This window comes from Ochotona princeps, chromosome 6 (assembly GCF_030435755.1).
Source record: "Ochotona princeps isolate mOchPri1 chromosome 6, mOchPri1.hap1, whole genome shotgun sequence".
In the NCBI taxonomy this organism is placed as follows: domain Eukaryota; kingdom Metazoa; phylum Chordata; class Mammalia; order Lagomorpha; family Ochotonidae; genus Ochotona; species Ochotona princeps.
The window spans coordinates 7,202,871-7,215,940 of record NC_080837.1 but is presented as its reverse complement, the minus strand read 5'-3'; the positions used below and the strand labels follow the sequence as shown (position 1 = coordinate 7,215,940).

Below are 13,070 nucleotides of genomic sequence, written 5' to 3'. Positions count from 1 at the left end.
CGCCACAGCAGTCACACACACAAAGAGACACACAGAGAACCATTACAGCCACAAACATATACACACAGTTATTGCAGCCACACACACACACACACACAGGCACACAAACAGAACCATTAAAGCCACACACACACACACAGGCACACACATGCCTTCCAGGACACCACAGGCAATGCCACGTGTACTAGGGGACTTTGAGTGGTTTGTGAGAAAATGGAATTAGAAGTTCTTTTCATGGCATGCGTTTCCCATCCCTGCCTTTCAAGACTTCTGGTCTATCCAAACAGGCCAGAGGATGAGGCTAGAAAATCTAGGAGGAGCGTCGGGGCTGGACCAGAGGCCAGCACCAAGGCAGCCCTCAGCAGAGCCAGCAGGGGGCCTACACCGCCAACCAGGGCCAGGCTCTCTGGCCACCAGGGATACCAGGTAAACAGAGAGTCTCCCATCTAGGTAAGAGACCCATCTCAGTGCCTCCACCTCCCACACCTCCAACCAGCACAACTCCCAGCTTGGGACAAAGAAGCACCCGGGCTACTCTGTTAACATGCTACACCAGCCCGGAGAGCTGTGACAACGCCTTCCAGACACCACGCACACACATGCAACATGGCAGGCGGTCTGACAACCACCATGCACATATATGAACATCTATACACATACGCACACATAACATGGCAGCCTGGGTATCACTGTGCACATGCATGTACACGCATGTACATGTGCAACATGGCAGCCTGATAACCTTCATCACATGCCCCTGGGAGAAAGGAAACAGACAGCAGCCAATGAGGGAGGAGGGTGGATGATGGACAGGGGGTGAGCGGGTGGACGCTAACCACTGGGTGATACGGAAGACAGCTGGTAGGTTGTGGGAAGGGGTTAGGAGGGGAGGGACGGGGAGCTCCGGGAGGAGGATGAGGATGACTGCATCCCAGGCCCTGGGAGGCTCCCGGCTGTGCACATCAATGATTGCTCATGTTCTGCCTCTCAGCTGAGCCCGGGGAGCTGACGTGGGTCGAGGCCACGAGGCTAGGCCCGTGAGGAGGGAGGCAGGGAAGCATGAGACAGGCGCTTTCATGGTGCACAGCGGGGGAGCTGGAGGGGAGCAGGTGGTGGGCAGGAGACTACCCCCACCCTGCTCCTTCCAAGAGCTCACACACACAGCCATGGGGCTGGTGAAGGCAGGAAGAGGCCACGCAACCTGGTTCATGGCATTCCTTCTGGGGGAGGAGAAGGAAAGAGAAGAGAAACTGGGGCGCCAGGTTCCTGCAGTAGCAGAGGGCAGGGTCCTCTTAAGTCAGCAGGACCAAAGCTGGAACAGCAGGGCCAAGTGGGCGAGTGGGCCAAGGGTGATGAGGTTGTTCATCTCGGAGGACAGAACAGACATCTCCTCCATGCATGGATGAGCGTGAGCAGTGTATGAGCATGAGAGAGAGACTCCACCACAATCTGCCAGGTGTCAGGCTGGGCAAGGTATGGAAAGGACCTGGCCCCAAGGACAGCAACTCTAGTTATACCACGTGAGGGGGGCGATGCTCAAAGAGAAGTACCCCTTACTTGCTCGCTTGGAGGGGGCTCTGCAGAAGGAAAGAGGTGGAGTTTTAGTCTGCCTGGGCCATGCAGCAGCACCAACTATCAATGCCAGGGAGGGAGACAGCGACCCCAGGCGGAGAGGCGGGGCAGGACAGGGGCTGTTTAAGGAGCAAGGTCAGCTGGCCTGCATGTTGGACAGTGTCTGTCCTGAGAATCTCTGCCATAGCCAGGATCAGGAGGAAAATCTCAGACCAGACCCTGGAGGGGACGGCGACAGGGGAGCAAGGGGTCCAAGAGCCCTGGAAGTCCCACCTTCGGGAGGACCAGAAGAGAACTTAGAATCAATGCCTCAAAGCACAGCAGGACTTAGCAAGGTGACCAACCCATCAATCTATCGATAATGCCTTGACAACAGCAGATTCCATTTCCACCAAAGTAGATGCAAGTGTCAGCTGAGTCCCAGTCCCAGGAGTCACCTGCAGATCCCCCTGGCTGCCGGGACAGCCTTCCGGGGGCCACTCTGCTTACCTGCAGAGTTCCTGGCAGGTGCACCCACCTGCTTCCCCTGCTCTGATCCCTGTTCCCCTGCTGGAAGACTGTCCCCTGCTGGTCCCCTCACAGGGGCCCTCTGACCATCTGCCCCCTTCTTCCACTTGCACATCATGGCGCATTTGTGGACATCTGTTTTGAAGGCCAGAGACACAGACACACAGCTCCCCAAATACAATGGCCAGGACCGAGTCACTCAATCCTGACTCTCCACGTGGGTGGCAGGAGTCCCATCACTGGTGCCACCACCTGCTGCCCTCCCAAGCGCTGCAACAACAGGGAGCCGGAGCCGGGTACTCCGATGTGGAAGTCCAGGTGCTCACCACTAGGTCCCATGCCAACTCCCACCCCTGTCCCCCCAGGCTTCCCTGACCCCCAGCCTCAGCCTTTTCTGGCTTGTTCAGGACAGTGCTTCCACACTTAGAACAGGAAGTCCATGGTTGCTCACTGAGCTGCCCACAATGCCATCTTAGGACACCCCAACGACAGGCACTTAACACTGGGCTGCCCCAGAGGGCTCTGCAGGATGGGGCAGGGGGCAAACTCTGCCTTTACACAGCTCAGGTGCCCCCTGGACTAGGTGGCTGCAGCAGCCACAGAGAAGTTCCGGCCTGCTGCGGCCGCCACTTACATGCGGCCTGCACGCTGATGCAATTTCCTTAGCACCAGCCACTGGGCGAAACAGGCTTCTTCCTGCTCCCCCCCCCAGACAGCCACCACCAGCAGCAGCAGCCCCGGCCCCTATCACCCTCTGCCAGCCTGGAAGGCGGACCCTGACCCAAAGACATCTTTCCTTCAGCCCCATCACTTCCCCCGCTCTGAGAAGCTCCCACCCTGCTCCACCAGCCCTTCTCCTTTCACCAGCAAGTCTTCTTAAATCACCACAACAGGATGCACACCAAGTCCACTTCACAGACCAGAAGACTGAGGCCAGCCCGCAGCGTTGGCGCCAGAGCCATGCCTGGAACCCACGTCCATTGCCTGCCGGGGGCTGGCCGGGAACTGGGGGGCGGCTAATCCTGCCGGTCACGCACAGCATTTTCTAAAATTACTGAGAAGGGGTGAGTATGTGCAAGTCCATACATGGGCACTCCGCTGTGAAATGGGAAGAGAAGAAAGCTCCCGGCGAAGCGCGTCGCCTCCGCGCTGGTTCGCTCTCCACCCTTCCTCTGCTCCCCGCAACCCCTCCAGACACACACACACACACACACACACATACGGGCAGGGGCATGTCCCTGCTGACCTCTGTGACCCCAGCCCAGGCGCCCAGCAATCGGCAATTCCTCCCGGGTCCTCTCTTCTGGGTCCTCTCTCCCGGGCAGAGCAGGAGCCACTGGGCGCTGGGTGCACTTGGCCCTAACGGAAAGTTGCCCCGCCGCACCCGCTACTTACTCGCGCTGGGCTGCCAGGTGGTTGAAGACATAGGTGACCGGGATGGCCGAGAGGGACAGCACGAAGACCCCGGTGGCTGCAGAAGCACTCATCGCCGCCGCCGCCGCGCCGCGCCGCTCGCCCTTCACCGCATCCCGCCCGCGCCCCGCCCGCTTCCGGCGGCGCCCGCGCCCCGCGGCGTCGGCTCCCGGAGCCCCGGCCGCGCCCCGCCCCGCGCCGCCCGCAGCGCCGGCCCGGGGAGCAGGGCGGCGCGGGTACAGTCCCGCCGGGGCGGCCGCGCCACGCCGCTGTCTTGGGGGCGCCAGGGCGCCAGGGCGCAGCGAGGAGCGCGCGCCGACGCCGAGGGGCGGCGCCAGCCTTGCCCGGGCACAGGTGCCCAAACCTGAGGGGGAGGGTGTCAGACGAGAAGGACCACAGACCGGGTCCCCGGCAGCCATGGGCCCAGAGAGAACAGGCGGGACACATGCCCCGGCGACCTCGGGGTCTCCCCGCGCGCCGCGAGGTGCAAGAGATCAGAATTTCAGTCTTGAGCCCTGACTACCCTCTCACCGGCTGTGCCCACCTCTGCGTGCGAAACGGGGAGCACGCGTGGAGGGACACCAGGCCCGGAAACCTTGAGTCTGGCGCTGTCTGGGGAACTGCAGAAAACAAGGGTTCCCCACCCCCGCGTGGGCCTGTGGGGTCGAACCCTATCCTGTCCAGCCCTCCTTGCTGAATTCTATTGCAGGAAGCTCCTGGAGGGCCAGGCTGCGGCCAGGGAGCCAGGCGGGCGCTGTAGGGAACAAAGGGTGGAAGACAAGGTGCCCCGGTGCCCCACTGAGGCGGAGGGAGGGCCAGAGACACCTCCCTTCCCCACCCTCCTTCCCTGCACAGAGCAGTGAGTTTTAGACAGTCGAAGGACGGAAGCGACCAAGAGCGGGGCTGGTACAGACTTAGGGTCCTCACAGCAGGGAGGGAAATTTAGAGATCACAAGTCTCATTTTGGCCATGGGAGAGCCCCAATGAGGAGCATAGATTACCCCTTCTGCAGCTCTGAGTAGCTAAGGCCCAGCCCGGAGGCATCCAAAATTCCTCTCCAAATTGGTCCCTCCTGTGACCTGCCCATCACCCTGTTTCACAGCCCCAGCTGAGCTTTGCCCTATGCCCCAAACTACTCACAGCTGACAATTGCAAACACCTCGGCTAAGCCGTTGCCTCTTCCCACTGCTAATTTGAGGTCGGACCCCCATCCCCCAACCACCACCAACGTCCTCCTTGCCTGACTGGCTCTCTTGTGCCCTGCAGGAGTCCCTTGCAACCCCTTGCACCCTCAACAAGTCCCCACTCCTCTGGTTTCTATCCACACTACTTTGGCTCCTCCCAGTCTGTGCCACCACCTTTTAGTCCTGGTTGGTACCTCCTCTTAGTAGCCAGGTCCGGCACCAGCCTCACCTGCACTAGAAGACCTGACCTGCTCACCCCTCGGCACCCAACTGTCTCTTTTGTGTTTTGTTTCCACTATAATGTTCTGACATGGTACGTGTTTAAGTTACAAAGGCTTACAGCGTCACTGGCAAGTTCAAGTAAAATGTACAACAGACTATATAGGTCAGCAGAAGAGGCAAGGACTATAAACAATAATCAAGTGAAAAGGCAGTCAAATTATAGAAATTCTTTCTTCCACTGGTTCACATCCCCCAGTCACAACAAGGTCAGGGAGAGGATGTGAGAGGACCCTCTGTGGTCCCAAGTAAGTGGGAGATCTTCTCTCTGTCTCTCCTCTGTGCAGCCTCCTTTAAAATAGAGATTTTAAAAAATGTTTATTTTTATACAAGAAAAGTTTTTAATCCATGCATACGTCTTTCGTGCTACTCATTTATCATTAATGTTTTGTTTTTAAAGATTTATTTGTTTTTAGAGTTACAGAGAGGCTGAGATATCTTTTTGCTGCTTCACTCCCCAAATGGCTACAGAGTGGATAGAGTTAGGCCAACCTGAAGCCAGGAGCCAGGAACGTCTTCCAGGTCTCCCACATGCATGCAGGGGCTCAAAGATCTGAGCCATCCTCCCCTGCTTTCCCATGTCATTAGCAAGAAGATGAATTAGAAGTGAGGCAACTGGTACCCATATGGGATGCCAGTGTGGCAGGCAGAGGATTAGCTGGCTAAGCTGCTGTTGGGCCACATCATTTATTCTTTGGAAGACTCTTCTGTATACTTGGACTTTAAAACTTCTTGCACCGTTTTTCATTCCATTTTCCATGAGTGACTTGAAGTCCCCTCGCATTTGGGAGGAATGGTACACCTGTGGGGTGGTGAGTAGGTTGTCAACCAAGGAATGTCACCCAGTTCTGGGGAGGTAGCTCGCAGGGTGGTCCCCAGGACCTTGTCCTCTGTAACCCTGGCACCAGCTCCGAGGAATGCCCTCCTGGAGCCTGGGGCCTGAGGCAGTCAGATGGCTTTCCGAAGCTCAAATGGCCAGCTCCAAGGCATGTGTGCTGACTCTGCGTGGCTGTGCCTGTGACAGCACAGGTGATAGGTGGACACACTCTGCATCTGTGCTCATGGCTCAGGAGGTGACGCAATCTGCTCAGCAATGACTGTGTTTGGGAGGAGACAGTCACCCAGCTGGTGCGGTTTCCTCTTTTTGCTTTAGCGGGCACACCCACCTTGCAGGCCATGAAGGCTATCACAGTGCCCCAGACCAGAAGGGCAAAGGGAACTGCAGGCGAAACTGGAAACAGAGAGACAGAAAAAGAGCAAGGTCGATTTTATACCTGCTCTGATGTGCAGGACAATTGCATAGTGTCCACGCAAAATAATCCACAATCAGGAGTTAGAGTCAAGGCCAGCCTACCAGCGCCTGCGTCCACCCTGGGGAAACAGGAAGTAGCACACTGGGGGCTTGGTCCTGAGAGGAGTGAGAACTTAGCACACGGAGGGGTGGGCACTGAGGGGGTGGCCCAGACAGGAAATCTGAGAAAGGAAAGCAGAAGGCAGCCCACACCTCGCTCCTGGCCCCTCCTTTGGAGTTTAGGGAAGAGGGAGGGGGTGTGTAGCTATAGCCAGTCCCTATCACAAGCATACTGCAGATGCTTTGTTAACGCCCAGCCTCACAGTGAAGAAACAGGTAAGAGAGAAAGTGCCAGCGGAAAGGAGCTCGACAGGAAAGAGTGATGGGAGAAGGAAGGGAAAGCAGAGGTGAAGCTGCAGGTAGACCCTGTGCAGTTGCCGGAGGAGGGCTGCAATTTTTTTTTTATCTGGGTTTCCTAGCAACCAAAGCAAGAAGGGAAACATAATCGGTTATAACATTCATTCCTGGAGTCCATAAGATAAAAACAGCAGTTGCTCGGGGGAGTACGGGGGGAGGCAGGGATGACAACTCCTCTGGCTCCTCTCAAAGAGAACACTGTGCTGGGTAGCCTGTCCCCAGTCATACTCCAGCAGTAAATATAGAATCAGCGCTCAGGCAGCTGTCGCTCCATGCATCTTTGGTGCAGATGACTGGCATACTGCCAGGTGCCCCTTGCTACGTTCAAGTGGTCAGTCGTCATCTCTGGCAGATAAGACATTTCTGAAGACTTGGCTTGCTCCAACGATAAATGTCACGATACATGGGACCTGGGGTGGAAGATGTCTGTCTGGTACCCACATCAAACTTCCACTTCCAATCCAAGGACAGCCACACCTCCACAATCCATCGCTCAACTCATCTTCCAGCTCTGATTATAAGCAATTAAATATCCTCAAGGATTGTTCCATGAGTGTGGTTTTATTTCATCAAGTTTCTTCAAAGATTTATTGTGGGTCCAATATGATGGACCCCAGCTAAATCCTTGCCTTGCATGCACTGGGATCCCATATGGGTGCCAGTTCATGTCCTCACCACTCCACTTCCCATCCAGCTCCCTGCTTGTGGCTCAGGAAGGCAGTCGAGGATGGCCCAAAGCCTTTGGGACCCTGCACCTGTGTGGGAGATCCAGAAGAAGCTCCTGGCTCCTGGCTTCAGATCAGTTCAGCTCCAGCCATTGCAGCCACTTGAGGAGTGAGCCAATGGAAGATCTTTCTCTCTGTCTTTCCTTCTCTCTGTAAATCTGCTTTCCCAATAAAAACAAAATCTTAAAAAAAATTATTGTCCTGTTTTTTGAAAGTCAGAGTGTGTAAGAGAGAGAGAGATCTTCCACCTGCTGGTTCACCCTCCTATTGGCCATAACAGCTGAGGCAGGGCTGGCAGAAGTTAGGAGCCCACAGCTCTGTCTGAGGCGCCCACACGGGGTCACACAGCCCACACAGCCCACACGTGAAAGAGAAGATGCAGGTTCAACCAACAGAAAAAAAAAGGATGCAAAGGAAACAGAGACAATTTAGAACAGAGGACGGACCACATGAAAACGGCAATGACCATCCTCAGAGGAATCTGGGGGCAAAGCTGCAGTTGGGCATCAGAAAGGAGTGGCTACAAAGAACAAAGGGGAAAAGGGTTCTTGAAAATTGAAAAATGAGATTACAGGACTCCTGTTGTAGCATGGCGGGTAAAGGCTCTGCCTATGATGCTGGCATCCCACAAAGGCATTGGTCCAGGTCCCCATTGTTCCACTTCCCATCCAGCTCCCTGCTAATGCACTAGGGAAGGCAGCAGAGGGTGGCCAAGCAAGTGGACATTCCAGAGGGCAGGGATCTTTGATTTTTGTTCTTTCATGAAGTACTTTGATCTGTGCTTGGCATTCAGGAAGCATTAGTAAATATTTGCTTAAGTGACTGAAAATCTAGGCCCAGGGGCCCAGCACAATAGCCTAGTGGCTAAAGTCCTCACCTTGCACATGCCAGGATCTCGTATGGGCACCGCTTCATGTACCACCACCCCACTTCCCATCCAGCTCCCTGCTTGTGGCCTGGCAAGACAGTGGAAGATGGTCCAAAGCCTTGGGACTTTGCTCCTGTGTTGCAGACCCAGAAGAAGCTCCTGGCTCCTGGCTCCTGGCTCCTGATTTCGGATGAACTCAGTTCCGGCTGTTGTGGTCACTTGGGGAGTGAATCACCAGATGGAAGATCTTCTCTGTCTCTCCTCCTCTTTGTATATCTGACTTTCCAATAAAAAATAAATATAATTTTTAAGAAAGAAAGAAAGAAAGAAAGAAAGAAAGAAAGAAAGAAAGAAAGAAAGAAAGAAAGAAAGAAAGAGAAAGAAAGAAAGAAAGAAAGAAAATCTAGATCTAGAACCAGTTCAATGGCTCTATGGCTAAAACCTCGCTTTACAAGCACCAGGATCCCATATGGGTGCCAATTCTCATCCCAGCAGCCCTGGTTCCCATCCAGCTCTCTGCTTATGGCCTGGGAAAGCAGTCAAGGATGGCCCAAATCCTTGGAACCCCGCACCTGCATGGGAAACCCAGAAGAGGGTCCGGGCTCCTGGCTTCAGATCGGCTCATTTCCAGCCGTTGTGGCCACTTGGGGAGTGAATCAGCAGACAGAAGATCTTCCTCTCTGCCTCTCTTTCTCTCTGTATATCTGCCTTTTCACCAAAAATAAATAATTTTTTTAATCTAGATCTAGATTCATCCTGGCAAGATTTCCTGCATCCAATTATAAACACAGAATGTTGCAACCTTTGGGATTTCCTACAAATGCTCCACGAACAGAGCTGTCACCCAGGCAGGAGCAGACCCACCATCTGAGGTTGCTGGCTGCTGAGCTGGCAGCCTCACCCGTGCTGCCAGACACTCCAGGCCCGGGGAGTGGGGGTAGTTCTCTCTCACTTCCTTTCTGAGGCTTGGCACAGCTGTGGTTTAGGTGATTTTGTTCTATTGAATCCAGGGTTTTCACATGCTTTGTAGCAGGAGAGTTTTCAGACTGTCTAGTCCACATAACTTAAGACTGTATCTTTTTTTTTAAATATTTACTAATTTTTCTTGAAAAGGCAGAGTTACAACAGTGAGAGACACAAGACAGAGAAGTGTTCTGTCAGCTGATTCACTCCACAAAAAGCCACAATAGCCAGAGCTGGGCAGGTCTGAAGCCAGCAGCCAGGAGTTTCTTCTGGATCTCCTATGTGGGTGCAGGGACCGAGGCATTTGGCTCATTCTGTGCAGTCAGCTGAATCAGAAGTTTAATAGCCAGGACTCTGACCACTCAGCTGGAAACTTAACCTATTGTACCCTAGTTAATTAAAAACCAAAACTACCAAGTGAAAATTCAAAAAAAAAAAAAAAAAAAGGCATTCTCAGGAATTCAAAATCTACCTGGAGCCCACATTTGGTGCTTGGGCCTTGTTTGCAATGTCTGCTACCTATGGCATGCCTCCCATCCCCTGCTACAATCCCCCAAACGCCTACATTGGCCGGAAGTGGGCCAGGTAAAAGCTGGGAACCAGGAACTCAATCCAAGTCTCCCGTGTGAGGATTTTTTTTTTTTTTAAGATTTATTTATTTTTATTACAAAGTCGGATATACAGAGAGCAGAGGAGACAGAGAGGAAGATCTTCCGTCCGATGATTCACTCCCCAAGTGAGCCGCAACGGGCCGGTGTGCGCCGATCCAAAGCCGGGAACCTGGAACCTCTTCCGGGTCTCCCACGCGGGTGCAGGGTCCCAAAGCTTTGGGCCGTCCTCGACTGCTTTCCCAGGCCACAAGCAGGGAGCTGGATGGGAAGTGGAGCTGCCGGGATTAGAACCGGCGCCCATATGGGATCCTGGCGCATTGAAGGTGAGAACTTTAGCCGCTAGGCCACACCACCAGGCCTGAGGATTTATTCTTTTTTTTTTTTTTTTTTTAAAGATTTATTTATTTTATTACAAAGTCAGATATACAAAGAGGAGGAGAGACAGAGAGGAAGATCCTCCATCCAATGATTCACTCCCCAAGTGAGCTCCAATGGGCCAGTGCGCGCCGATCCGATGCCAGGAACCAGGAACCTCCTCCGGGCCTCCCGCACAGGTGCAGGGTCCCAATGCATTGGGCCGTCCTCAACTGCATTCCCAGGCCACAAGCAGGGAGCTGGATGGGAAGTGGAGCCGCCGGGATTAGAACCGGCGCCCATACGGGATCCAGGCACGTTCAAGGCGAGGACTTTAGCCGCTAGGCCACGCTGCCAGGCCCCCGAGGATTTATTCTTGAACTCTTTCTCAAAAAAGATATCAGGGGCCAGGCACGATGGCTTAATTGACTAAATCCTCACCTCACAAGTGCCAGGATCCCATACGGGTGTCGGTTCATGTCCCAGCTGCTCTGCTTCCCATCCAGCTCCCTGCTTGTGGCCTGGGAAAGCAGAGAAGAATGGGCCAAAATTTTAGGATCCTGAACCCACGTGGGAGACCTGGAAGAGGCTCCTGGCTTTGGATCAGCTTAGCTTCGGAATTGTGCCCATTTGGGGAGTGAACCAGCAGACGGAAAATCTTTGTCTCTCATCTCTATAACTCTTTCCAATAAAAATAAATAAAGCTTAAAAATAAAAAAGTAATAGATGTGAAGACAAGAAGCCAGCATTGTGCCATAGCTGGTTTAGCCATTGCTTGCAGCACCAGGATCCCATCTTGGAGCACTGGTTCCATTCCCAGTTGCTCTGCTTCTAATCCAGCTCCCTGCTAATATGCCTGGGAAAGAAGCCGAAGATAACCTAAGTACTTGAGCCCTTGCACCCAACGTAAGAGACCTGGGCAGAACTCACACCTCCTGGTTTGGGTCTGGGCCAGCCCAAACTGTTGTAGCCATTTTGGGGGAGAGTACCAGAACTGATCAAAGATCTTTCTCTGTCTTTCCTTTCTCTGCAGCTCCTTCTTTTAAATAAATACATATTTTTTAAATATATGATATATTTTATTTTATTCTTGAAAGATTTATTTATTTTTATTGCAAGGTCAGATACACAGAGAGGAGGAGAGACAGGAAAATCTTCTGTCCAATGATTCACTCCCCAAGTGACCACAACGGCTAGTGCTGTGCCGATCTGAAGCCAGGAGCCAGGAGTTTCCTCCAGGTCTCCCACACGGGTACAGGGTCCCAATGCATTGGGCCATCCTCGACTGCTTTCCCAGGCCACAAGCAGGGAGCTGGATGGGAAGTGGAGCTGCCGGGATTAGAACCGGCGCCCATATGGGATCCCAGGGCGTACAAGGCAAGGACTTTAGCCGCTAGGCCATTGTGCCAGGCCCTTAAATAAATAAATCTTAAAATAAAAAACAAATAAAGATGTCAGTACAGGCCCTGTGGTTTAGCATGTCATACCGAAGAGCTAGTATGGAATGCCACCTCCACTTCAGACAGTTTCCTACCAATGTGCCCGGGAGCCTGGGTGATGCCCCATGTGGGAGAACCCAATAAAATTCCTGACTCATAGCTTTGGCCTGAACCGGCCCTGGCTGCTGCAGACATTTGAAGCGCTGATTGGTGGACAGGGGATAGCTCTTTCTCTCTCTGTGCCCGTCTCTCTCACCACAGGGATTTGGAGGTTCTAGGAGTCAATCCCATGTTCCTCTTCCTGAGGATAGTGACAAACTGTACATGACCTCACCTCAGATGTCCTTAGGGGTGGATGAGAGTCACAACTCATTCCTTGCTGAATCCCCTGGACAGAAAAACCATGGCCTGGAACGTACTGGAAGCCGGGTTCAGGATTCTGGGCATAAACAGCAGCTATGTCCTTCCAGATGGGAAAAGCCAATCTCTCCCCGCCCCACCATCACCATTGCCTTGTGAAATCTCTACCTGCAACCAAACAGAGACCAGATGGAGCACCCGTGATAACTTGGTGGGCTTTCCCATTTTGCTCCAAATATGCATAACTCCTCCCATAATATTCTTAAAATGCAATAACTATTGTTTATAATTTACGTATAAACAAGCTGTATACCGGGATTTTGGCACAGCCGGTCAAGCCGCTATTGGTGACATCAGTTCCAGTCCCTGCTGTTTCACTTTCAATCCAGCTTTCTGATAATATTCTAGAACACAGCACAAAGGAAGCCAAGTGCTTCAGTCCCCAGGGAGAGAGCAGGATAAAGTTCTGAAGAACCTAAGTGCTTTCTGTTTTTATGATTTCTGCCTTAATTGCTTGGCTGGGGGCTGTGTGAACTCTAGGCCTGGCAGCCTATGTGACACCTGGCAGGACACCTGGCAGGTCACATAGGCAGAGCACGCCTCAGGAAGGAGGTCCCTGGTGTTAGATAAGACCCACTGCCCTATAGCCCATCAGTTTGTACTTTTTGAAAGTTGCTTGCTTCGGGCCCGGCGGCGTGCCTAGCGGCTAAAGTCCTCACCTTGAAAGCTCCGGGATCCCATATGGGCGCCGGTTCTAATTCCGGCGGCTCCACTTCCCATCCAGCTCCCTGCTTGTGGCCTGGGAAAGCAGTCGAGGACGGCCCAATACCTTGGGACCCTGCACCCGGAAGAGGTTTCAGGTTCCCGGCTTTGGATCGGCACAGCACCAGCCATTGCGGCTCACTTGGGGAGTGAATCATTGGACGGAAGATCTTCCTCTCTGTCTCTCCTCCTCTCTGTATATCCGACTTTGTAATAAAAATAAATAAATCTTTTAAAAAAAAAGTTAACAGTTAAACTGACCAATCATGACTGTAAGAATTGTCCTGAAATGTATAAAAACCCTGTGCTGTTGAACCTCTCTCTC

The 13,070-nt window shown here is 53.2% G+C and overlaps 1 protein-coding gene across 7 annotated transcripts in view; it reads right to left on the bottom strand.

Moving 5' to 3' along the window:
* Window positions 1-13,070, bottom strand: part of TM6SF1 (transmembrane 6 superfamily member 1) — a 62,253-nt gene that overhangs the window by 25,931 nt on the left and 23,252 nt on the right. For 4 of the 7 annotated variants that reach the window (XR_009245574.1, XR_009245575.1, XM_058665528.1 and 1 more), the window contains exon 1: window positions 3,475-4,351. The exons of 1 other annotated variant lie outside the window; for it this stretch is intronic. Coding sequence is in view for 4 of the 6 variants with exons in the window: in XM_058665528.1 (XP_058521511.1) it covers window positions 3,475-3,911 (437 nt within the window). In the remaining 2 variants the exon portion in view is untranslated. Of the gene's footprint in view, window positions 1-3,474; window positions 4,352-13,070 lie in introns of those variants that run through there. 2 more of the 7 variants (XM_058665529.1, XM_004594587.3) reach the window with 2 other exon arrangements.